General features: G+C 39.0%; 1 protein-coding gene and 1 long non-coding RNA gene across 3 annotated transcripts; one reads left to right on the plus strand and one right to left on the minus strand.

Moving 5' to 3' along the window:
- Positions 1–1,338: 1,338 nt before the first annotated feature.
- Positions 1,339–9,168, plus strand: LOC116034519 (CMRF35-like molecule 8). The gene is made up of 6 exons (XM_036002211.1): positions 1,339–1,732; positions 1,856–2,167; positions 4,898–4,993; positions 7,567–7,700; positions 7,937–8,080; positions 8,651–9,168. Exons 1-6 carry the CDS (start codon positions 1,378–1,380, stop codon positions 8,951–8,953), a joined length of 1,344 nt encoding a protein of 447 aa, XP_035858104.1. The 5' UTR covers positions 1,339–1,377; the 3' UTR covers positions 8,954–9,168.
- Positions 9,169–18,666: 9,498 nt separating this feature from the next.
- On the minus strand, positions 18,667–27,692 carry LOC118495245. Of its 2 annotated transcripts, none has more exons than XR_004897573.1 (3): positions 27,336–27,692; positions 24,114–24,261; positions 18,667–18,998 (listed from the first exon to the last, which is right to left on the minus strand). It is a non-coding gene; the product is annotated as an uncharacterized LOC118495245 (long non-coding RNA). The 2 variants fall into 2 exon arrangements; XR_004897572.1 differs by having other exon boundaries at positions 27,350–27,687.

Raw genomic sequence — 27,692 nt, forward strand, 5'->3', positions numbered from 1 at the left:
TGCACAGACGGATGGGTGGAATTCACCTGCCAGCATAAAACAAGTCATCAATATCAAAGAGTTGATGTAGTTAAGGACAAGCAAACAATCATACAAAGTACTGAAAACAATGTGTGGCAGACCAAGGGCAGATTTTCTGTTTACTATGATAGAGAAAATAAAAAGCTCAGAGTGGTCATCAAACAACTTCAACGTGGGGACTTTGAGGGTTACAAGTGTAAATTTATATTTGAACAGAAATCTGGCAATGATGAAGTGGACTTGATAGTTGGTAAGAAATGCTGCCTCTTTTCATCACTGTCTCTCATGTCCTTTGTTAAAACACTTTGTAACTGTGTTAAAGAGTAACTACACCCTCAGATAACTAAGGAATCATAGATGCAAACTCAGATATACTCATGGGCGTCAGTTTGGTTTGAAAAAGAGATGCATTCGGAAGTACATTTCCAGAAGTGCTGGGTACAATGACGCATTCATTTTTTTTTCTCTTTCGCGCAGGTCATGTTTTGAAAGACGCTGTCCTGTAGCTTACTAATGAATAAACACGTGGTTTAATGTACGTAAACAACGATCAATGATTACCAAATTTCTCTCTCATATTGCTCCTCATAACCACTGAAAACTGTCAAAAAAAAAAAAATCTAACCCAAAGTCCTATTATTATGGACGTTAGCTGACATTAACCCTTGTGTTGTCTTCCCTTCAACCTTGAAAAAAAAAAACATTTTTTTCAACGTTGTTGACGCCCGTTTGTTTTTGCTTTTTCCAATGTTTACATTTTTTAAATTTTTCTTCTACACATTTTCAGCGCAATGTACCTAAACAACGACCAATCATCTACTTTTCCACTTTTCAGTGGTTATGAGGAGCAATATGAGAGAGAAATTTGGTAATCACTGATCATTGTTTATAGGTACAAGCTTTTTCCTCGCCATAGGCGCCAATGAAGAAGACAACGCTAATGTGAGAAATTTGGTGATCATTGATTGTTGTTTAGGTACATTAAACCACATTAAGCTTTTTCTCACGTTAAGCAGAATGTCCCGACAGGCAGTGTAGTGAACAGAGAAGCGTGCAGCCAGCGCAGCAGCAGAGCAGCTGTGTCTGTGCCTGCCCTGTGGGGATAGAGATTGTTGTGGATGTTTTGGCATCTGTCGCTCAAGAATTATGTGTTATGGACTTTTTTTTTTTTTTTTAAACTAAATTGAGCTCGAGGTTTTCAAAACAGTGGTGGGTACAAAATGACTCATGACAAAATCTGGTACGCGTACCCACCAATCAACGCCTATGGATATACTCTTCTATATCAAGTCATCATCTACTAACCAAGTTACAAAAAATGGAAATAATTTTGACACAAAGCACATAGTACTAGACATGATGGAAAGATTTCACACGTTTTACCTTTCTTGTTTATTTACAGATGGCGGCTGTCAGACACCATTTCATCAAACTGCGTACAGAACAGCTAACACCACCATCTCATGTGACAAAAGAAACTCTGAAGTCATGTTTTTCTGCAAAGAGAAGGGTTCAATCTGTGAGGATATTTTATTAACAAAATCTCCTCCGAAGTCAAACGGGTCCTTCACTCTCACAGAGACCAGCAGTAGCTTCAACATGTCCATCAGTAATGTGTCCTCAGAGCATGCTGGTGTCTACTGGTGTGGAGTGGAAACAGATAATGGAAGTAACAGAGCTGCACTCAGAAAAATACAGCTGGAGGTTAAAGGTGAGAAACAAACATTCAACACTTTTAGGTTTGATTTACTCACACATATAATGAAGGTGTCTCTGAAATATGATGTTAAATACAGTAACTGATAGGCAACGCTGTCTTTCTGTCTGCCTACAGATACTATTACTAACTCCACTAAGTCTCTAACTGTTGGACAGAATCTCACATACTGGTGTAAATATCCAGAGGGTACTACGATAAAAAAAATCATCTGTAAAGGAGAAGATCCATCTATATGTATACAGATAGTAAGCACCGCACAGAGCAACGTTGGAAAGTTTTCTATGATGGATGACAACGTGAAGAGAAATATCACCATAACAGTGAGAAACGTAACAACAGAAGACACTGGGACATACTGGTGTGGAGCAGAAAGAAATGACCCAAAACAGAGCAACCCATTCTTCCACAGGCTCATGATGACGGTCGGTGAGTCAAGTTATTTTATTTTGTGGATGTTATCTGACCCTGGTTCAGATTGTGAGGGAGTAACTCATCTATTTGAAGAGAAAGCTACAACAATTCTTGATCAGTGCTGGACTTATATTTTAATTTTATGAAGTTATTTAATAACTGTGTGTTTTTGATCTGTTGAGTTTCAGCCAACACAATTCTTCCAAAATGACTACTAACAGTAGAAGTAATGAGCCCCTTCATACTGTATTTGAAGAAGCAAATACATCTCTAAACCATTAAAGGCGTTACACAAGAGCAAAACAAGAAAAGGAAGTGGTTTATTAAGTTATGTGAGGGTGGGTGAGATAAAAAGGTGTGATGTGCGTCTACTCAGTCCTAACAACTGTTATACTTGGAGAAGTTCTCATTTTATAATCATAAAATGTATCATGTTAAAAACACTTGTCAAACTTAACCAAAGCTTTAATGATTTACACCAAATCTTTGTAACCAAAGATTATGATCTTAATGTTACTATAATCTATGTCCACAACTTATTTAAAATCCTTTATATCAGCTGTAAACTGAACATTTACTCTTTACACAATAACCACAGATGATAAATGTATATAATAGTAATAATAATAATAATAATAATAATAATAATAATAATAATAACTAATAGTAATTGCATTAGCTGCTGCCACAACATTTATTCTTCATTGCAGGGCGTGTGTTCCTTTTATAAACATGCTGCCAGAACTGTAAATGATTCCATTTCCTCTACAGACATGCATCATTTACTGAGGACAGTCACTGTAATATGCTTTCTGTGATCAGCCACTTTGAGAAAGACTTTTTTTTCAAATGGCAGTGAGCTGTGATATCCTGATGCTGACGGATACTTGAGCTTGTTGCTATTTATGTTCTTGTGTTCATTTCCTGTTCTTCCCTTTCACATTCAGAGGAGAGTGCTGCAGTGATGTGACAGACTGTATCAGCAACAACTTTAACAACTGATACACTTTCAAGTTTCTACTGATTTTATCCCCACAGATGTAGTGTCTTCATTTTAAAACGAGTTTTTCATTATCTTTTATGTTAATTCACATTATTTTTTTTTATCTAAATACTGACATTCCTATTTATTCCTTTTTGAAAGTGTTATCGGTCACTGTAATTGTCACCCACACTGTACAGTAGGTTGTAAAAAAACACTGAAGTTTAACTGAAGCTCATATGAGGCTATGTGCTGGACTATTTTTTTGTTCAGAGCAGTTGCCAGGCAACCAGCGAAGACTCCAGGCCAAGAAATATTCCAAGACATAACCTCCAAAAACCATCAAATTTTTTATTTTAATAATACAGAGGTTTTTTTTCCAAACATGTTATAACATGTTAATCAGTGAGCTTTAGAGGTGCTGCTAGGCTGATTTTGTAAACGTTGGACAGAGCCAAGCTAGCTGTTTCCCTGTTTGCAGTCGTTTTGCTAAGCTAAGCTAACCGGCTGCTGGCTGTAGCTTCAAATGTATCAGAGAGATGTGAGAGTGGTATCAATCTCCTCTCTGCCGAAAAGCAAATAAACACATTCCCCACAGTGTTAAAGTATTCCATTAAAAGGCTATATAAGGGCGCCCAGGTAGCTCAGTTGGTAGAGCAGGCGCCCATGTGTAGAGGTTTACTCCTCGACGCAGCGGCCGTGGGTTCAACTCCGACCTGTAGCCCTTTGCTGCATGTCATTCCCCCTCTCTCTCCCCTTTCAAGTCTTCATCTGTCCTGTCAAAAATAAAGGTTGAAAATGCCCCAAAAATATTCTTAAACAAAAAAAAGGCTATTTAAACCTTTTACACAGCAGATATAGTTTGACTTGCCAAGTAGGAAAAACACTAAGTAATAGCATTAACAATGGCTGAAAGTGACCCAGCAAGTCACCACAATGTGAACAATATTAGGGCCCTGAAGCTGAAGCAGCTAAATGGAATTCAGTCTCATTTAGGGCTGGGCAATAATACAATATGATAATTTATCGTCTTTCAATGGAATCATATCGTGATTAAATCATATATCGAGATATGGTGACATACAATTCTTTTGTCTAAATTCATAATAACAAGCACATACTAACTCAATTGTCTCAGAACGTCTGTTGTGAAACATTTTGAGGGAATATCTTTATTGCAGATTGCAATAAAGATTTGATTTAACATCACAGTATTTTTGTGCGTGCATGTAAACATAGTCAGTATATGGCTGGGGCAACAAATATTTATTTTTTCTTTATAATTTCACTTGAAACTGTTTACCACATCATTGATTATTTATCTAAAAATCTCATTGTAAAACATATTTAGTGAAAGCAACCCTACAATATATTTGCAATATCAATGTATTTGGTCAAGAATATTGTGATATCTGATTTGCTCCGTATCGCCCAGCCCTAGTCTCATTCATTTTATTATTTACACCTGGGTTTTTACTACTGTGACGACGTGTCAAAATCTCTTTATTCAATAACGTTAGGTTCACTCAACTTCACTCATAAAGTTTATTCGAAAATGTTCAATAAGATTTATGTGTGTGCCTTTGTCTCTGTAACGAAGAAAAAGAGTTAGAAATAGAGACTGGGCACGCACATTTGTGCTTGCTGGTTGTATTAATGTATGTTCAGTCTAAAAGTTTTTCTTTCCATTTTTCTTTCTTTTGATGAGATGTTAATCTCTATGCTTTCGTGCACAACTTGAAAGCACTTTTGTTTGCTTTCAGTACCAGCAAAAAAACCACCAAGACCAACCCCACCCACATTTCCTGTTTCTTCAACCCAGTCAACTACAACAACTCCTGCACCTGCTGGGAGACATGGTAAGAGGTGGAATGTCTGCTGCAGATGAGCATTTTTATCATTTAAGTTCTGAAAATTCCTCTTAGATACATTAACACAGATACTCCTGGATAAAATGACTAGAGGTGTAACTCACAACTTTTATTACGATACAATATTATATCAATTCTTTGTGATATTAACAATTGTATCGTTATCCAGTCCAAGTCTGCCATGGTAACAATTTGATTTGATGCAATTCAGGGGCCTGCGATCACAAAAAGCAACTCAATTAGGATTTGACCATTTTATCACAGAGCTCTTTCAGCAATTTAAATGAAAAGTAGGGCTGTCAATCGATTAAAACATTTAATCGAATTAATTACATACTCTGTGATTAATTAATCTAAATTAATCGCATACATAATTTTTGCCTGGTGCCTTAACGATGCCTGAACCAATTCTCTTTAAGAAAGTTAAAAAAGAAAAGAAAAAAGGGTACTAAACAACAGTTGGCGACATTAAGTAACAGCTTGTTTATTTCTAGGCCACATGGTCACAATTAAATGATTTAATAATAATAATAATGTAATAACTATAACAATAACTTATTTCACTAGTAAATTGCTGTTGAATGACAAAAACAACCACCAGATGGGAGAAGGGCATTTAACAATAACTTTAAATGCACCACGAAGCTGTAGGTTACCAGTTTCATTGAACGCACCATCTGTTGGTTCTTTTTTCTGACAACAGCAGCTGCAGACTGTTACATCCTGGTGTTGAATCCTCTACAGTGAAATACAGTCACACTTTACACCATTTAGCGTTAGCTGTCAGCATTTTCCCTGTTTAATCCTCTTAATACATCCATGGTTTAATCCAGCTACTAGCTAGCGGTAGGCTAACGTTAGCTGCTGTCGAGTATAATGTTAACTAGCGTCACGTGCAGCGATGTTTCTGTTCCCTGTGACGTCCGTTTTCAGACCATCAGAGAGCAGCACAGACATATAAGTGGCGCCGAAATGAGGAGCCGAATTTGCGTTTGCTATTCGGTCCGGTAGATACCGGTCGTTAAGGCACCGGTGCCATATTAGCACCGGATTTCGGTACCCAACCCTAATCAGGAAGAAGATTTTTATAAGTAAATGTTCCAAACAATGATCCAGGCAGTGCTTTCTCATCTCCCTCCTTCATTTTACAGTCGAATGGTGGCTAGAACGGCTCCGGGTCAAAGTTCAATATGGAATGGATTAATCTGCGTTATTTTTTTTAACAGCCCTAATGAAAAGTAAACTTTTTTGTTTTAATAAAAAATATAAAGTGGGAATTTCAAAATAAAGGCACCGCATCTTATAGATGCCCTTTGCTGTGCGTCATCCCCATCCCTTTCCCTTTATTCCTGTCTATCTGCACTATCTAATAAAAAAAAAAAAAATCTATATTTTCACTTGGCATTGATTATATTGGATCGTTGATCATTGAATCGATATATATATATAGATTAGTGCTGTCAGCTAAATGCGTTATTAACGGCGTTAACGCAAGCCCATTTTAACACCGTCAATTTTTTTATCGCGAGATTAACGTTCTTTTTGGCCTAGCAAACCTAGCAACAACTAGTAACGTTAGAAAAACTACAACACCACACCGGATCTAGCTAGACCGGAAACAAAACAGACAGATACACTTGTTTGGGCTTGTGAGGCAGCCAAAGAGTAGTACATACCTGCAAACTAGTCGCTTTTCGGCGAAAATCGGCGTTTTAATTTTTTTGGGGGGGGGGGTCCGAGACCCGGTGCTAATACGGCACCGGTGCCTTAACGACTGTTATCTACCGGACCGAATAGCAACACTGATTTCTGTGCCTTATTTAGTGCCACTTAAATGCCTGCGCTTCTCTCTGATGCTCCGAAAACAGACGTTACAGGGAACTGAAACATCGCCGCACGGGACGCTAGCAGCAGCTAACGTTAACCTACTGTTAGCTAGCAGCTGGAGTAAACACGGTTAAAATGCTGACAGCTAAACGGTGTACAGTGTGACTGTATTTCACTGTAGAGGATTCTAACACCACACTGTAGCTGCCGTTGTCTGAAAAACACAGACTCAGCCTCGCCAGCCTCGTGGTACATTCAAAGTTGTTGTAAAATACCCTTTTCCCATCCCGTGGTTGTTTTCGCCGTTTTGTGCTCTTTTTATTGTTTTATATTTTTGAACATACAGAACAGACAAATACAATTGAACAAGGTGCTCGTTTTTTATATATATATATATCATTCTATCGATCTATCTATCGATCTATCTATCTATCTATCTATCTATCTATCTATCTATCGGTTCAGGCACCGTTTTAAAAGTATTGTATCATGTTAAGAGCATTAAAATGAGAAAAAATAATGGGACAAAAAGACATTTAGGGGGACATTTAAAATAGAGACAAATGTGCGATTAATTGCAAGTTAACTATGACAATAATGCGATTAATCGCGATTAAATATTTTAATCGTTTGACAGCACTAATATAGATCAAATTCAATGTATCAGAATCAGAGACAGCTGTAGTAATGACATGTGTCTGGATATGTTCTTTGTTGTGTGCTTTATCTTGCAGGTGAGGAAATCATCACTGTGACTGTCTGTGTATCCGTGGTGGTGCTGCTGCTGCTGTTTGTACTCATTTTGATTCTTATCTACAAACGTAAGAGTTATTACTGGTTTGCGGAACACCAAACACACGCACATATGGTACACACAAAACCACATGGACGATATCTCCATCCTGTATGGATGTGGTGTGTAGAAAAGCCAAAGCAGACAAATACAAGACTAGACTATACCACTCCTGGGGATACACAGTGGTAGTTAGGTGTCCTACTCAATGAAACCAAACTGGAAAATACTAAACCATCAACATGTGCAACTCTTGTCAGTTTTTAACTGAACAGTGCATCAGGCGCTGGTTGTACATTTGGTGGCTGTAGCAACTGTGTCTCAACCTGATGGAAAGTGGTGAAATCTATCCACTTTATGGCCTTCTGCTGGTTTATTTTTTTGTTCTCTGCCTTTTCTTTCTGCCAGGACATTCAAAAAACAAAAGAAATGCAGCAGCAGCACAGCACAAAGAGGTTAGTGCATAAATAAAACCCAGAATACCTATATTATTTGTATAATAATATACAAAACAATACTTGTCTACCCCATATTGTATTATACTGTTCCAATGTGAAATAAATATTGTAAACTCACTGAGTGGCTACAACTGAAAATGTGTTAGAAGACATGGGAATTCTTTAAAATACTAAATAAATTTTTGTATATAGGTCTGCTAAATTGATCTTGTTTTCACAACAAAGAAATATAATAAATGAAAATTTAACACAAGTTTTTATTTGATATGCACAAGGAAACTTAAAATGTACAGATCTGTAATAGTTATTTTAAACTGTGAAAGTTTATATATAGGTGACAACCAACACAGCAAAAGGTTTTATTTATTATTTAATTTTATCCGAGACAGCTTTTAAAATCATTTACTCCTGGCTTTGTACAAACTGTACCTGCTCTCATATTTGCACTACAATTAAACAGTTGTAATTAAATTCTGTCTACATTTTTTAGTACAGTGTGTATGGTCAGTGCTTATTGTTTGGATTGGATGAACTGTTCATAATGTATTTTTCATTCTTCCCTGAAAGGAATATATCTACGAGGAGATACAGGAGCAGCCCCATAACCCAGACTCAGGAAATGCAATGAACACGATGTATGCCACTGCCAACTTTCCCACGAGCCCCTCTGCCTCGCTGCATTACTCGACCGTCAATTTTAAAAACCGCTCAGACAAAGCTGGTGCTGAGATACTGCTCACCAAACCCAGCTCCTCTGCCTGTGAATATTCGACTGTGAAAAACAGCCAAAGTCAAACCTCCTCTACTGTCAACCAGCCATCTTCAGAGGATCCTCTCTACTCAACAGTCAACAAGTCACGGCAGCAATGAGGAAAGATCAGTCTGGGGTTTTACAGTGGAAGATGTCCATGTCTTGGACAAATGGGAGAAATTCTGATCAAATAGTATCTGTGTTTATACAGCTTAAAAACAATTGACAAGCAGGCTAAATAAAGAATGGCATCATAAAGGCAGATAGATACGTTGTTTTAAAATGCGACAATTGCATGTATTATATTCCAAATAAAATCAGTCTCGTCAATAGACTTAAAGCATAACTCTCGCCAAAATGCAACCTAGGGTCTTTTTGTGAATGTACCCGAGTCAGATTTTCATTTAAAAGCATATTTAGGCCAGAAACGCCACTTTTAAGATTTACCGTATTCTTGTTTTTCGGTCAAATGGCCTTTTGAATGGGAGTGCTAGGAGCACTACTATGATAGCCTCAAAATAGCTATGTTTAAAACACTAAGAAGGCTCGACACAACATGAATATTTTCTCCATGTATCACCAGGGGCTCTACACATGAACTCGAACATTGAGAACATTGTTTGTGTACCCAGAGTTTACTAAAAAGAAAGGTTTTGAGCAACTCGCGTTAGCAGTTGTTGTTGTTTACGCTATCCGCCATTTTCCCTGTCAAAAATAGGCGATCTCCGATCTGCGGAAGTAGGTCCTACTACTGGCTGTAGTCCATACCCTCTGGGCAAAAATGCCTCCGATGATGCAAAAATCGTCATTTTGCGTCATCGGAGGCATTTTTCCAGACCCACAATACAGAGATCTCTAGTCTCAGGGGGACATGAGGGAGGGAAGCACGGTCATTCAAAAATACTACCTAAATGCTAAATCGGTGAAGTATCCCTTTAAGTAAAAGTCAAAAGTGCAGTTACATTTTGCAGCTATTATCTATACTTTCTACTCCACTACATTTCTACAACGTTCCGTTACATTTTCTGATCAGTTTTTTCCCCTGCCAAAACGTCTTCCTGACCGTCCCACGTTTGTCTCACCAGTGAAGTTTGGTTACCATAGATATGGGGCACCGCCAATCCTTCGTTGGCTTCCAAGCCAGCTCCGGTGCTCCAGAGCCTGGGCGCAGCGCTGCTGACCCTCGGTAATACAGCCTCCGGTAAAAGTGAAAATGAAAAGGTTTGTTTTTTATTATTCCCGTTTTTAAATCATAGTTGCCATCTATTTCTCTCCACAGCGTTGTTTACTCATATCTTATTTATTTGGCTGGACCTCTTCACATCGCCTTCCCATGTTCGCTGCTTCACACACTTTATTTGCTTACTTGCATGGTTAAAGAAAATAAAACCGTCTTAAAATACATCCATGAATAAAACCAACCGCATTCCGATTCTAACAACATATTTCCGTTTTATGCTGGTTAGGATAGGAACTTCAAAAGCCAGTCCTTGTTTGTTATAGTGGACATCTTCTACTTTTACTAAAGTAAATATGTCTCTGGTTATTTGTACTTTTACTTAAGTACTGAGATTCAGTACTTCCTCCACCACTGCAATGTACAAGTCATCTGCAAAGTGTCATGTCCTTATATGGGAATTTGCGGGGCGTTTTCTTATGCTAATTAGGAACAACTGGCACGCGCTTTAAATTACGGAAACGTGGGATTCATCGATCCTAAGAACACAGGTGCGAACAATTCTGTTGTTTAAGAACACGTCATGAATCTGACGTAGACTTTTCTTAGGGACTTTCTTAAGAACATATTTAAGAGAAAACAACAGAAGATATTGGTGAATGAGGCCCAATGTTCTCAATGCTCGAGTTCATGTGTAGAGTCCCTGGTGATACTTGGAGCAAAGTTTCATGTTATGTCGAGCCTTCTTAGTGTTTTAAAAATAGTGATTTTGATGCTATCATAGTAGTGCCCTCCCAAGCTCTCTCATTCAAAAGTCCATTTGACCGAAAAACGAGAATACAGTAAATCTTAAAAGTGGCGCTTCCGTCCTAAATATGCTTTTAAACGAAAGTTTGACTCGGGTACATTCACAAAAAGACCCTAGGTTGCATTTTGGCTTGAGTTACGCTTTAAGTGCAAAATAACGGTATTTTAAAAATAAACGAAATTTTACGTAGTGTTGACAAAGAAATATCCATACCCACAAAGCATGGAAACGAGACAGGGTCCATGTTTAAGACAGGTCGGGTGGGTTTCTGACATCGACACAGACCCCTGACACACTGAGGACAGTCCGCACACGGACAGAGAACGCAGCGAGTACTAGTCCACAGCGAGGTCCGGGTGAGCCACCTTCACCCCGGCCCTTTCTGTTTGAGGCAGTGGAATGCCCTTCCCACGGAATATATCTTATGTACAAATTCCCACACGTTTTCATGCCTAACAAAGAGTTGGTTGTTGAGAAAGCAAGTTTGCACCTATAAGATACTGTATATGTGAGTGTGTGAGTGAGTGTGTGTGTGTGTGTGTGTGTGTATTCGTGTATGTATGAGTGTCTAGAGTTGGATTGTACTATGTGCAAATGTGCCTAAGCTGCTGCTTCTGTCTGAGTGTGTGCTGGGGAGGAGAGAGAGAGAGAGAGAGAGAGAGAGAGAGAGAGAGAGAGAGAGAGAGAGAGGCTGTTGGCGCTCCTTTTTTTTGCTAGACTGCTTGTTTTTAATTACTATGGTCAACGTCATCTATTAGTCCTGGTAAATTTCTTTTTAAAATTGTTATTTTTATAATTATGCCATGATCTGGCAAGTTGAATCACCCAAAAGAAGTGTACAAATATTTTGGTGTTCATTATGACACTCTTGGCGACTGCCTATCTTGCTTTAGCTTTCTGCCGCCAACTTCAAATCAAATCATTTGTGTTCACTATAGACATTTTCTTAGATGAAATATAGAATTTAAAATCTTCGAAACAAAAATATTAACCATAAACTATTGCTGGCACATACCATTTTACTTCTTCCGCTTTTTTTGCACCAGTGAAGCATGCAGTTTAGGGGGAATAACTTTCACTGGACATTATGTCTAGAGAGATTAAATATGTCAGACTTCAACAGGTTATTCTAGTCAAAAACCACATGCTTTTGTTAACAATGAAATCCTTCTCAGACTTCAGTAATTAGGCTACCAGAAATTTACGGATATGAAATAAAGTTATTTTATACTGTAGAAGTTTATATACATTTGACACATTTAAATAATTTACTCCTGGCTTTGTACATACCCGCTCTGATGTTTGCATTAGAATTATAAGGAAGTTTGTTGAATTCTGTCTACAATGTTGAGTACAATTTGTATGGATTGGAGGAACTGTTCAGAATGTAATAACTTTAGTGATCAGCTGGATTCGAACCCTTAACCCTAATACTTTATGACCAAATAGCTGCACAACTAACCGGTACAACAGTCTCCTCATTTAATCTTAACACAGCATTAAATGTATGCTGTGTTTGACTTTTTTACTTTCTACCTTGGTGCCATCTGGTGGTGGAAGACAGCAATAGGCCTTTTTCACGGAAGACATTTTGACTTGTCACAGGAGGAAAAGCATAGGTGTACATAATAACATGAATGATGGCTGAATTCCATTTAGCTGCTCTGATGTCAGGGTCCTGGCATCGTGCATGCTGGCTCACTGTCACTCGCACTGGAACACTTGAATACAAAGGAAACATTTAAAAAAAAAGGGTAATTTAGTTTTTTTTTTTCAACCTGGACTCCATTTCCCCATGCATTTGTGTCTAATAGACTGATGACACCAGTATCGAGCAAGATCGCAGTGAGCTTTCCCTAACCTTTATAAAAGTTCTTCTATTGCCTAAACGTAACCTAACTGGGGCTACGGTGTCAAACTCCCTGAATGTGTGTGTGTGTGTGTGTGTGTGTGTGTGTATATATATATATATATATATATATATATATATATATATATATATACACACACACACACACACATACAGTGAGGAAAATAAGTATTTGAACACCCTGCTATTTTGCAAGTTCTCACACTTAGAAATCATGGAGGGGTCTGAAATTGTCATCGTAGGTGCATGTCCACTGTGAGAGACATAATCTAAAAAAAAAAAATCCAGAAATCACAATGTATGATTTTTTTAACTATTTATTTGTATGATACAGCTGCAAATAAGTATTTGAACACCTGTCTATCAGCTAGAATTCTGACCCTCAAAGACCTGTTAGTCTGCCTTTAAAATGTCCACCTCCACTCCATTTATTATCCTAAATTAGATGCACCTGTTTGAGGTCGTTAGCTGCATAAAGACACCTGTCCACCCCATACAATCAGTAAGAATCCAACTACTAACATGGCCAAGACCAAAGAGCTGTCCAAAGACACTAGAGACAAAATTGTACACCTCCACAAGGCTGGAAAGGGCTACGGGGAAATTGCCAAGCAGCTTGGTGAAAAAAGGTCCACTGTTGGAGCAATCATTAGAAAATGGAAGAAGCTAAACATGACTGTCAATCTCCCTCGGACTGGGGCTCCATGCAAGATCTCACCTCGTGGGGTCTCAATGATCCTAAGAAAGGTGAGAAATCAGCCCAGAACTACACGGGAGGAGCTGGTCAATGACCTGAAAAGAGCTGGGACCACCGTTTCCAAGGTTACTGTTGGTAATACACTAAGACGTCATGGTTTGAAATCATGCATGGCACGGAAGGTTCCCCTGCTTAAACCAGCACATGTCAAGGCCCGTCTTAAGTTTGCCAATGACCATTTGGATGATCCAGAGGAGTCATGGGAGAAAGTCATGTGGTCAGATGAGACCAAAAGTGTTTGGAGGAAGAAGAATGATGAGTACCATCCCAAGAACACCATCCCTACTGTGAAGCATGGGGGTGGTAGCATCATGCTTTGGGGGTGTTTTTCTGCACATGGGACAGGGCGACTGCACTGTATTAAGGAGAGGATGACCAGGGCCATGTATTGCGAGATTTTGGGGAACAACCTCCTTCCCTCAGTTAGAGCATTGAAGATGGGTCGAGGCTGGGTCTTCCAACATGACAATGACCCGAAGCACACAGCCAGGATAACCAAGGAGTGGCTCTGTAAGAAGCATATCAAGGTTCTGGCGTGGCCTAGCCAGTCTCCAGACCTAAACCCAATAGAGAATCTTTGGAGGGAGCTCAAACTCCGTGTTTCTCAGCGACAGCCCAGAAACCTGACTGATCTAGAGAAGATCTGTGTGGAGGAGTGGGCCAAAATCCCTCCTGCAGTGTGTGCAAACCTGGTGAAAAACTACAGCAAACGTTTGACCTCTGTAATTGCGAACAAAGGCTACTGTACCAAATATTAACATTGATTTTCTCAGGTGTTCAAATACTTATTTGCAGCTGTATCATACAAATAAATAGTTAAAAAAAATCATACATTGTGATTTCTGGATTTTTTTTTTAGATTATGTCTCTCACAGTGGACATGCACCTACGATGACAATTTCAGACCCCTCCATGATTTCTAAGTGGGAGAACTTGCAAAATAACAGGGTGTTCAAATACTTATTTTACACACACACACACACACACACACACACACACACAGCTACTTCTGCTACTTGGGCGGAGTGATATGCTTTGCAGCACCTGAGAAGCCCCGAGCAGATCAGCAATGCTTCGCCTTTCTGAGAATATAGTTCCCAGTTCATATACGGTTAGAAGATGGCTGTGTCTCATATGACCTTGTTATTAGTACATGCTGTGACCATACAAATCACAACATGTAAATAGGAAAATGTTGGTGTTATTTTGTTACTTATTCGGAGCAGTAGGCTAGTTGGAACCGATTACCTTCAGGATCCGTGCTAGGCTAAGCTACCGGTGGAGCCGTCCGACAGAGTTACAACGCGCACGGAGACGAGAAGGGAATGTATGGACTTATCTAACTCTGGGGGTTACGGTGAATAAGCTAAAGTCCCAATAAGTCGGCGTGTTCCTTTAAACCTGCTTTCTGAAATACCCCTCTGGTCATGAACCGCTGGCTGGCTCAGCTGGTGCCTGTATCAGCAAACCTGCTCTTACCAAAACAAGGAAAATACGCACAAAAAAAAACACGTCTGTAATTATCAACTTGATGTATGGCATAGAATTGATTCGCCATATTCTCTCTATCTGCCGAAGCATCTCCTGTAACGTAAAATATTATAAATTAGGGCTGCACGATACAGCACGGAAAATATGTAATTGCGATTATTTTGACTGATATTGCGATTGCGATATGATTCACGGTATTGGAGGGAATGATCATTTTTGTATCATTCTCATTTCCATTGAAAAATATTAAAATTACAATGATTATAGTGTGATTTTTGCGAGAATTTAGTCTGTAGGATAGGCCGGGACTCGCACCAGCACCACAATACTTCATTCAGAATGGTTTGACACATATTTGCCTTTAACAAATATTGTGCCCCCCCCCGCAGTTGGGATATTGCACTTGTCCATATTGCGATTTCGATAAAACCGCGATTAATTGTGCATCTCTATTATAAATTATATGATTTTAAGAGCAGGAAATACCAGTAGAAGAACATATACAATCCACCAGTTTAATCGGAATGTTCAGTTTGTTCAGTTTAATGTGAATTAAAAGCAGACTAAGTACGCTACAGAGTTTACGTTGCTATGGACGCAGCTTTCAAACGGTAGAGACGGAACGGACTATTTTCTTTAGCAGAAGCAATACAATCGTGTTTGAATCAATAAAATCTTTTTGAATCAATATTTTGCGTCAAATTATTGATTTATTTGGTAAGTAGCCGTGTAATAAGTGGGATCATGTAGAGCGAGCAGGTCATTATAATGATTAACACCCCTTGGCGTCGGGGTCCTGCATCACCCTGTCAGGGTTATATTCCCTATAATTACCAGCTCGCTTTACATTATCCCGTACGTAATGGAATATGAAAAGTGAAGTATATGACACCACGTCATCAGCAGCAGTTTCTTGTGGTGTTGTGCTGTTAGCTGGAAATTCAATGTGTCACATCCTAATGGCTTTAAATAGTTTTGCAAGATTGATGATGTAACGCTGTGAAACTTGTAGACAGTGGGGGATGTATCATCATAACTATTATTATCATAGTCATAACCACTGGTGTTGTTATAACAGGTAATGTTTTTAAAAAGGCTGATATCTTCTGACATTAACACTGCTGAAATCTGCAGCTCCCCATTTATGGATTAATAAAATCTATTGCTTCTATTTTAATTTTATTTTCTCCAGTCAGTGGATGCAGATGTTGATATGATTTACTTATTAAATAAAAGCCAAATAATGAACAATGATGAGGCTTCTATTATACGACTATTCTACTATTTCTGACATGTTGTGTTTGTGTCAGGGACTTCCTATTGATCCAAAAAGTATTTTCTTTCTTCAACCCTCTCTCTTTCTCACAATGTAGTTCCTGTTTACTGTCATTGCCAAGAAGCAACGTATGATAAGTAAGTTATAACTAGGAAGAAGAAGAAGGGGAAGGATAGAATGGACAGATGGGGGCGGTACGTTTTTAAGGAAACCCAACTCTTGAGACCGACCAACTGTAGAGACGCAGCGATCAGACAGAAGTGAAATAACCAGCTGGAGTTTAATAATCTGACGGAGGACCTCAGCATCCAACAGCAACATAATGAAGAGCTTTCTTCTACTCATCCTCTCACTGATGATAACAGGTACAACTAATACCTCCTCACTGATAGATACAATACTTCAAATGAAAAACAGTTTAGTTCAGTTTGAGCTAATTGTTTAGTGCTTTACAATGCATTATTAAATCCATATAAGAAATTCAACAGTAACATACTGTACTGCTACTGTACTACTGTACTGTACTGCTCCATAACTCCAGTAATTGCAAAAAAAATACAGAGTAAAAACACAGTGTACTATATTTTTTATCTGTTTCACTTTTACTATAACTCATTTATATGTAACACAGCAGTTAAAGAAATATTATTTTAGATTAAAAACCCCTTTGGTGAACTGGCAGTAACATTTTTGGTTGTTTTTTTCACAACTAAAAAAAATAAAAATAAAAATTCACAATATTTGTAAAGGATACAATACAAGGGTGCCATGGATGATTATTAACACACCACTATTTCATAAAAATCTGCATGTTACACAAGACATTTACAGGTAGTCACAACCTCTGTCGAGTAAGAAATACAAAGAAATATTGTAAATTATCTATATTTATTTTATTAAAGCTATACTGAATGCGATTTAGAAAAATATACAATCAACCAGTTTAATAGGACTAATCTGTGATCTATTGATTAATCCTGAGAGTGTGTTTCCGATCATGTTCCAGACAGACAGTGTATGTTTTGTTGATAGAGATCATATTCAGACTGCAGCTCTGAGATTGTTTCAGAATCTGACATGATGTGAACTTTTCTCTCTGATCTACAGGCTGGGAGGCCTCATCTGATGTGAAGGGATGCACAGACGGATGGGTGGAATTCACCTGCCAGCATAAAACAAGTCATCAATATCAAAGAGTTGATGTAGTTAAGGACAAGCAAACAATCATACAAAGTACTGAAAACAATGTGTGGCAGACCAAGGGCAGATTTTCTGTTTACTATGATAGAGAAAATAAAAAGCTCAGAGTGGTCATCAAACAACTTCAACGTGGGGACTTTGAGGGTTACAAGTGTAAATTTATATTTGAACAGAAATCTGGCAATGATGAAGTGGACTTGATAGTTGGTAAGAAATGCTGCCTCTTTTCATCACTGTCTCTCATGTCCTTTGTTAAAACACTTTGTAACTGTGTTAAAGAGTAACTACACCCTCAGATAACTAAGGAATCATAGATGCAAACTCAGATATACTCATGGGCGTCAGTTTGGTTTGAAAAAGAGATGCATTCGGAAGTACATTTCCAGAAGTGCTGGGTACAATGACGCATTCATTTTTTTTTCTCTTTCGCGCAGGTCATGTTTTGAAAGACGCTGTCCTGTAGCTTACTAATGAATAAACACGTGGTTTAATGTACGTAAACAACGATCAATGATTACCAAATTTCTCTCTCATATTGCTCCTCATAACCACTGAAAACTGTCATCTAACCCAAAGTCCTATTATTATGGACGTTAGCTGACATTAACCCTTGTGTTGTCTTCCCTTCAACCTTGAAAAAAAAAAACATTTTTTTCAACGTTGTTGACGCCCGTTTGTTTTTGCTTTTTCCAATGTTTACATTTTTTAAATTTTTCTTCTACACATTTTCAGCGCAATGTACCTAAACAACGACCAATCATCTACTTTTCCACTTTTCAGTGGTTATGAGGAGCAATATGAGAGAGAAATTTGGTAATCACTGATCATTGTTTATAGGTACAAGCTTTTTCCTCGCCATAGGCGCCAATGAAGAAGACAACGCTAATGTGAGAAATTTGGTGATCATTGATTGTTGTTTAGGTACATTAAACCACATTAAGCTTTTTCTCACGTTAAGCAGAATGTCCCGACAGGCAGTGTAGTGAACAGAGAAGCGTGCAGCCAGCGCAGCAGCAGAGCAGCTGTGTCTGTGCCTGCCCTGTGGGGATAGAGATTGTTGTGGATGTTTTGGCATCTGTCGCTCAAGAATTATGTGTTATGGACTTTTTTTTTTTTTTTTAAACTAAATTGAGCTCGAGGTTTTCAAAACAGTGGTGGGTACAAAATGACTCATGACAAAATCTGGTACGCGTACCCACCAATCAACGCCTATGGATATACTCTTCTATATCAAGTCATCATCTACTAACCAAGTTACAAAAAATGGAAATAATTTTGACACAAAGCACATAGTACTAGACATGATGGAAAGATTTCACACGTTTTACCTTTCTTGTTTATTTACAGATGGCGGCTGTCAGACACCATTTCATCAAACTGCGTACAGAACAGCTAACACCACCATCTCATGTGACAAAAGAAACTCTGAAGTCATGTTTTTCTGCAAAGAGAATGGTTCAATCTGTGAGGATATTTTATCAACAAAATCTTCTCCGAAGTCAAACGGGTCCTTCACTCTCACAGAGACCAGCAGTAGCTTCAACATGTCCATCAGTAATGTGTCCTCAGAGCATGCTGGTGTCTACTGGTGTGGAGTGGAAACAGATAATGGAAGTAACAGAGCTGCACTCAGAAAAATACAGCTGGAGGTTAAAGGTGAGAAACAAACATTCAACACTTTTAGGTTTGATTTACTCACACATATAATGAAGGTGTCTCTGAAATATGATGTTAAATACAGTTACTGAACAACACTGTCTTTCTGTCTGCCTACAGATACTATTACTAACTCCACTAAGTCTCTAACTGTTGGACAGAATCTCACATACTGGTGTAAATATCCAGAGGGTACTACGATAAAAAAAATCATCTGTAAAGGAGAAGATCCATCTATATGTATACAGATAGTAAGCACCGCACAGAGCAACGCTGGAAAGTTTTCTATGATGGATGACAAAGTGAAGAGAAATATCACCATAACAGTGAGAAACGTAACAACAGAAGACACTGGGACATACTGGTGTGGAGCAGAAACAAATGACCCAAAACAGAGCAACCCATTCTTCCACAGGCTCATGATGACTGTTGGTGAGTCGAGTTATTTTATTTTGTGGATGCTATCTGACCCTGGTTCAGATTGTGAGGGAGTAACTCATCTATTTGAAGAGAAAGCTACAACAATTCTTGACCGCTGCCTTCTCAGCCAACAAAACCTGTTTAGACATCTCCACCTTACTCGAAACATTTAAAAAAGTAGTCAAGAGTGACTTTACCAAAATTATTGTAAGAGCCATTTTCATTGGTTTGGGTGTAGGACACAGATTGTCCACTGGTGGCACTGGTAGGCATATGAGTGAAGTCTATATAGGTAGGAACCTTCATCAGGCAACTAGGGGTGAAGGAGCACAAACAGTTTTTGACCGCATCAAATTGCTACAGTGCGCAACGCTCATGTGTATGATGAAATGTTTGGAGCTTGAGCTTGATGGACACATGATTTCTTGTACGTTGATATTAAGAACTTTGTGATCAATAAATGCCCAGCAAAACGCAACGATGACTTTGGAGTCTGTGAGATCAACAAGAGACTATTGAGCGGTGTCAGGTACAAGAGAGCGCGTCAGGTAGTCTACTAGCCATAGACTGTTTGTTTGTTTGTTTGATTGTTTGTTTTAAGTCCGCATAGCAGCCCCTCAGTGGCTTTAAGTTTTAGGCTTAGCCATTATAATGATATTTCTCCTTTATCTTTGTTGAGCCGAGACACACGGATGTCTAAGAAACTGTGTCACTGAACTCCATATAACTTCAAATTTGCATTTATTTCACTTCATCACATCATGTGTTCCATTGTAGCTTACTCAATAGTGAGTTCACGATATGCGTCTTATATAGCAGTAGTTTATGTTAAAATATATTTAACTGTAAAATTAATATTTTGTGTTATCATTTTGTGACTAAGTGACACTTTTAAATGACTGAATACTAATGCAACTGACAGGTAAAAGAGAAATGACCAACTCGCTGAAATATAATTTAACATTTCAAAAAGAAGTTTTATCTTTCAGATTCCCTCTTTTGATTTATTTAGTCCTTCTTAGTTTGTAAGTCCATTGTTTAAAAAATTGAATTCACTTGTTGCTTGCAGTCACAATTTAAATGCATTTCTATTTGTTTTCAGTGCCTACAATTCCCCCTACAACCTCACCACCATCTTTAACACAGCCTGCTACTGTTTCCTATGAAGGTTTTGGTAAGAAAGTTGGTTGTTTTTTAAACCCTAAGGCCTAAATCTTGGTCACTAAGAGGTCAAATCCCTTTACAGTGGCAGATGTGGATGCTAATGCTACGTGTTGATGCTCTTGATGTCATTTTCTTAATGTTGGATGTCATTTTGATGTCTGCTTTTTTAATGCAGAGCGACACTCTGTGTTGACGATTGCTGTGGCTCTCTCTTTGGATGTGCTGCTGGTGGTGCTCATGTTCACCACATATTTTGCCTGCAGACGTAAGAGATTTCTTCACTGGTTTACACACCACCAAACACCTCAAGCCACACACAAAGAGACACGGATCAAGTCCAGATTAGATTAAGACATAATAAATAATAATTGTGGTAGCGGATCGGTCCAGTATGATGCTGGGCTGTTTGTTTGTTTACTGAAAACTACATCATTCAGTCAGTATGATTAGAGATTATTGTCACTATTACATATGTGCTACTGAGACTTTACATTTTATATTCTTATCCAGGTGGAATCAAATATATGAGAAGAAACAGGAACAAACCCACAAGCCAGATTGAGGAGCATCACTTGAATGACATCACTGATCCAACAAGCCCCTCTAGCTCTACGACGGCGCCGCAACATCTTCAACTTCCACAACAACAACTCTGACAAATCCAATGTACTCATCACCAATACAACTACTCAGTGGTCAGAATTATTCTCCTTTATTTTGTACAGTATATGTTGCCTGCAACAACGGTATAACATAACACCAAAGTTATTTTTCATGTTTCGTTGTCTGCTTTTGCTTTAATATACTCAATACAAATACTATACCTCATATAGCTATTTTTTTTGCGGTTAAAAAAACAAGGTCACACATTAAGTAAAGATTTTAAAAAAAGCATTACAAAATAATTGTCATCGATTAAACCGCTTTCTCGGTTAGTTGATTCATCATTTGTCTATGAAACATCAGAAAACAGTGAAAATGCCAACCACAGTTTCCCAAAGCCCAAGGTGATGTCACCAAATGTCTCATTTTATCTAGTCTCGCTTTGCCAGACCCTCCTCCAAAGCACGCTGGAGGAGAGTCTGGCTACTCCACACAGCATCCAGGATGGGAGGAAAACCAATCACAATCGTCTTGGGCGGTGCTAAGCACCAGAGAGCCTACTTTGCCGCTGCAAAATAGGCTCGGAAAGGAACTTGTTTTGGTGGAACATGTGTACGTTTAAAAGTAGTTTTAGTCGTGCAACAGAAAACTCAGATTGGACAGATAGTCTAGCTAGCTGTCTGGATTTACCCTGCAGAGATCTGAGGAGCAGTTAACCATAGTCCTCAGAAATCTACCGGAGTTTAAAACACCAACACAAGGAAGCCCAAGGCAACGGACATCCGGCCTAAATGAGTGAAATCTGGCGGCTTTTCCAGCAGCACCGGAGCAATCCCGGAAGTGGAACGTCAATAAGGGTGTCACGATTTTGATTTTAAATCGAAATCGATCGAAATTAAGTCACAATCTTGAATATCGAATAAAAAATGGAATCATCGATACCGCCACGCAGGCTTCAAACACCATGTCACTTCCGGTCGGCTTGTCAAGCGGAAAAAAACGCACGTGTTGGAGTGCTGCGAGTCAGTCAACCTCCTGTAACTTAACTACAGCCAGTCAAAAGATAGCATGGCAACTGCAGATACAGAGACCCATTGACAGAACTTGACTGCTCCTCTTTCACTGAAGTGTATGAAAGTATTTTGGATTTCCAAGTCCGAGTTATGTTGACAACGTTCGCGTTGCTAGCGGATATTCCTTCTGTTTATAGCTTTATCCCAACAAAACCGCACGGTTGAATTTCAGCCTGCATGCACGTTTTGTAGCCTAAACAGAGCAGCTTATACTGGTTATATTAGAGAGAGCAACAAGTTAGCGCTCTTTGCTATCGGTCTCCTCGGCTGCTGTGCTGGGTCGATTGTGTTTTAAGCCCCCACTAAACCTTCAAGGCAGCGCTGCGACCGTCATCTTCAACCATAACCATTGACCGTTCCTAGATCCTTCCAGGCAGTGCTCCCTGGAAGACGACGTTGAGGGCTTCAAACACCAAACTCCGTGTGGTGCAAAGTGTCTGCCCTCAGGATTGTCGGTAAACTTTTTTTTTCTTTTTACTTTATTGATAAAATTGTCAAGTTTCCAATTGACTGAAGATATGTTATTGTTACATTATGTTGTTAATAAATGTTTTAAATTTGACAATGTAGTGTGGTACATTGCGAACAAAGGTCAGATATTATATTATATACAAGTCTAGTCTAAAAATGGCATAGCAACCTGTGCTTTAAAAAAAACTAAAAATTAAGAATCGAATTGTGACCTTAGAATCGAAAATGTAAGCGAATCGAGGATTTGGAGAATCGTGATACCCCTAAACTTCAAGGATATAGACGTTTTATCCGATTAACAAAGCTTGCTCTTTGATATGTAGGCTACTTGTCTTCCTGTATGATATGGTTGTAAGGAAACAATTAGAAGTTTGTGCTTCCTCAGGAAACAACTATTTTTCAACAGTATTTCGATTTAGCTGGGTTTTGTCAACATGAACATCACCATCATTCTTTCTATACCAGCTCTTTCTCAGCTGCATTTTCTTCCACATTTAAGTCATTTCCTCTATCAGCGTGACACCAGAGTCCCCAAACATGCAACAACGTCAAGTTCCTCTGTTTGGAACCCACACAAATTATGCAACCACATGCTGACTTACAGTGATTGGCCGTTTGTACTTTGGGTGCATTCCAGGAGTGAGCTACAAATGACAGAATTTCAATTCTGTGAATTTAATGGCTTAGTACTGTATGCACTATAAAAAGCTATGTGTAAAGACCTTAGGCCACCCTACACATTATTGTAATGTGGCTTTTTATTTTGAACTCAATTTTACAATATAAGTAGGGGGTCCCTGCTCTTCTCTCTTTCAGCTAAGGGGTCCTTAGCATAAAAAACGTTGAAGACACCTGCTTTAATGGAATTTGCCTTGCTATTTTTGGTGAATATAATAAACTGTAATAATAACAATGGAATGAACAATGAACAATAGAGTAAGGTACAGCAACAGTTAAAAACAGAAATATAGAACAGAAGTGATATAAGAAAGAAATGTGCTAAAGACACAATAACAAGTATGTACAATATAACTGTTTTAGAGGATGTACCGTTTTATATGCAGGGTGTGCGAAATATCAATCTGGATGTTCAAAATGTCATAGCATATACCGTATACAGCAGTCAGGAATAAAAGTCCAGGATGTGTGTTAATGTAATATGTAGCCTAGCTAGTGACTGTGGGTGGTGTAAAATGCGTAGGTGGCTACAAAAACACATATGCAGTATTTTAATTTAGTTCAGTCAAGTCAGAAACGTTTAGTTACAACCACTTAGTGATAGTTCAACAAGGGCCCCCTTTGTTAAAGCTTACCTGAAATCCAAGTACGGCAGCACGTCCGAATCCAAATGATGGGATGGCTCCTCGGCTCCTCCACAAGCAGCAGCAGAGTTCCTCTGGCCTCCTGCCCACTGAAGTCTCTCTCTCACAGAGTTTGACCATGGAGAGAACAACACGCATACTGTAAAGTATAACTACAATTAATATCCACTTCTACTTTACGCAGATAAAATTAGATATGGACCTTTTTCACAGCAGACATTTTGACATGTCATAGAAGGAAAAGCACAGCTGAAATTGATAACCTTAACGATGGCTCAATTCCATCAAGTGTCCCAGTAAGCTATTTCAGTGAGTCAGCATGCACAATAGAGGGTTTTCACGACGCGTCATCAGACGCGTCATCAGACCCGAAGTCGCCATGTTGGAGGTACTCCGCATCACAACAAAGCACAGGCACTGAAGTAGATCCCAAACGACGTCAAGGAAAATGGTTAATTATTGCCGTGTTTTAGGTTGTACCAATAGGTCAGACCAAGAAAAACATTTGGAATATTATCTACTTCCAAAAGTTATTAAAAACCAGGGAGAGGAATGCCAGAAGTTATCAGAGGAAAGGAGGCGCTTGTGGTTGGCAAAGCTCAACCAGGATCTACGAGGGAAAAATCTGTCTTGTTCGGTCTTTGAAATGAAAATAAACGATTGAGAGTCACTTGGCTACACCTATATCGCAATGATATCATACAGTTAAGGTTAGGTTGATTAAAGACGTTATTGCATTACTTACTCAGGCCTTCACAACATAACTGTCATTAATGACTTGGTACTGCGTCTCCCTCACCCATCCACACACCATTTGGTTATAGGCCTCCAAACTTTTGTAGGATTTAAGGTCTTCCGCTGTGTATGGGCTCGGCGAGAAAACCAGGTAGTTGACTATATCGGGATATGCAACTGAAGGAAGAATCACCGGGTCGCCATGGATCCAAGAAGAGGGAGCCAACTTGTAGGGATCTGCACCGCCAGTAAACTGTAATTTCTCAAAATATCACGCCTTTTTTGTGGTCTAAGTCCTTCCCTATATGCCTTTGCATCTTGGACGTGTTTTGATGAGCTTTTCTGTTGTTTAGATATAAATTATTAAAGCATCCAAAGTGCACAATACTCCATTACTCCATTCAGTTGTTTACACCATAGACTGTATATAAGAATGGACCAACAGATCCCGTTGCTCTGGACGGAGACCAGTGAAGGCCTTTAGAAGCACTTTTCCGGTGAGCGTTGAGCGTTACTGCGCAGCCTCCAACTGAGAGAAACGACGTAAATGTGACGTGAGCAACGTGTCTGAAAGTTGGAAGTCTTCTGGTAGCTGTGCCAAGAGAAATCTCAATCATTCCGAATCTTGCAGAGACGGAGAGCGTAGGTATATGTAAGGAGATAACGTGGACACAGGCTAATTATTGCTAACTAAAATGCTAGTTAACATTAGTAATTACACTTAAACAGCTAATGTAAGTCCAAACTGCCTGCGAGCTTCTCCTGTACTATACGGTAATTCCTCTACTATGCGACAGTAAGTCGTGTGGTTATGACACAATCGTTAGCCTATTTTTACAAAAACGTCTGCTACGGAGCCATAACGTGAGGTACAAGGTAATGGAGCCTTTTATACACTGTCGTGTTTCTTTAGAAATAAACAATGGACAAATAAAGTCTTTAAACGCTTCAGATGTAAAGTTATTCGCTGTCAAAGTGACGCCAAAATGAATGGCAGTCAATGGGATGCTAACGGGAGGTGATCGCTTTGTAGCATCAAAATGGCGCCATAGGAGATTCGAGCTCTGGAGCGAAGCTTACCCCCTTGGTTTGCACCGAGTGCCTCCAACATGGCCGCGCATCCAGGTTACCGCCCAGAATGTGACGTCGGTGAAAACCCTCTATACCAGGGCCTCTCCTAAGTGGAATCAAAGCCCGTCTACGGAAAGCCGTTCCACTCCCTATTTAGCCCCATTGTACCTACTTTGGTTGCAGTTCCACCAGAGTTCCACTGGTGGTGATCACGGTCCAGTGCAAAATTAATGGGACCCTATGGAGCTAGACGGCTAAATTTGTCTCTTTCGTGTGATTGTCGTTGAGAAATCTCAGATTTGATTGTAGTTTTTGCAAGTTCAACCTGGATTATAGGTCAAAAGTTGAATGAACGAGTACTTATGCCCTTTCGATTTGTTACAGGTTGAGTCGTTGTTGCCCATAACACGCTAGCATTCTGCTAATGAATGCTGATTGGTCAGTGAAGGACTGATTACGATCGGAGATCCCGCTTGACAGCATCCGAAGCAGAACCAGAATGCCAGAGTGAATATTTCGGCGTGGTCTTTAATAAAACATTAGCAAACCTCTTTCTAGCACGTGTATTAACAAGGAGAGTCTAATCTGTCAGCTGTGTTGTCGATGCCTCGAGAGAAAAAAGGAAGAGACTCAGAGCTTGCCGTAAAGCAGAATCTCTGGCCATATATGTGTATGACGTCATTGACATTTTAAAAGGCTTTTTAGAACAAAAAAGCCACTTTAAAAAAATCTAACACCCAGCAGTGTGTATTTTCTTAGCCTCCCCTTTCAAATGCAACATTCAAATTACTAGACAAAAAATTATATTCTGAGAAAAGTGGATTTTGAGGGGTATAGCTCCATAGAGTCCCATTCATTCTGCACTGGCCTGTGAGCGCCCCCTATATGGAACTCTGGTGGAACTGCAACCAGTTCAGAAGCCGGAAGTAACGAGAGAGTGGAACTTCTTCCCATATTAGAAATTCTTTGGTGGAATGCAGCCATCATTAATGGTTTTGAATACATCTGTGCTTTCCCTACTATGACATGTCAACATGTCTGCCGTGAAAAAGGTCTATTGCACTAACAATAATGTATAGTTCTACTTTCTAACTGACATGTAGGAGAATGAGACAATATGCCTCTAGTTTCAGGGTGAAGTGAAGTGAAACAGCTGCGCCTCAACAGCCGTTAAATTAGCTACCATTTCAAAGTAAATGTAAGTATCCCACATGGCTGCGACTAGAAAATAAAATAATTCAAGAGTATTTTTTGCTGGCAAAATCTCATTTCGATGACTTAAGTCGTTTTTGTTAACATGACGTTTCTCAAATATATGACAACAGAGCTAATGTTAAGCTAACATCTCGGTTAAGCTAACATCCCGATTAAGCTAACATTAGGGTTTAGCACACAAAAAAGACTCACCAGTCAGTCACCACCAAATAACTTCACCGAAACTAGACGAATTATTAAACTCAATATGAAGCACAGGATCCCCCAAACAATATAAACTTCCTTTGCTGTGTAACTTGAAGTAATGTATCAACTTTTACTCATAATTATTTTTGCTAACTTGCATCTATCTTCCTATCTCCCTCGGTCTCTCCGGTGTCTTCTCTTCTCTGCGTGCAGCTAGCGCCCCCTGTTGGACATGCACGGAGAGAGTAATAATAGATTGAACCATACAGAGAGAAAATATTCGACATAAGTTACTAAGTTACTATTAAAGTACAAATTCAAGGTAATTGGACTTTACTTGAGATTTTCCATTTTATGCTACTT

Source organism: Sander lucioperca, chromosome 6, assembly GCF_008315115.2.
Source record: "Sander lucioperca isolate FBNREF2018 chromosome 6, SLUC_FBN_1.2, whole genome shotgun sequence".
In the NCBI taxonomy this organism is placed as follows: Eukaryota; Metazoa; Chordata; class Actinopteri; order Perciformes; family Percidae; genus Sander; species Sander lucioperca.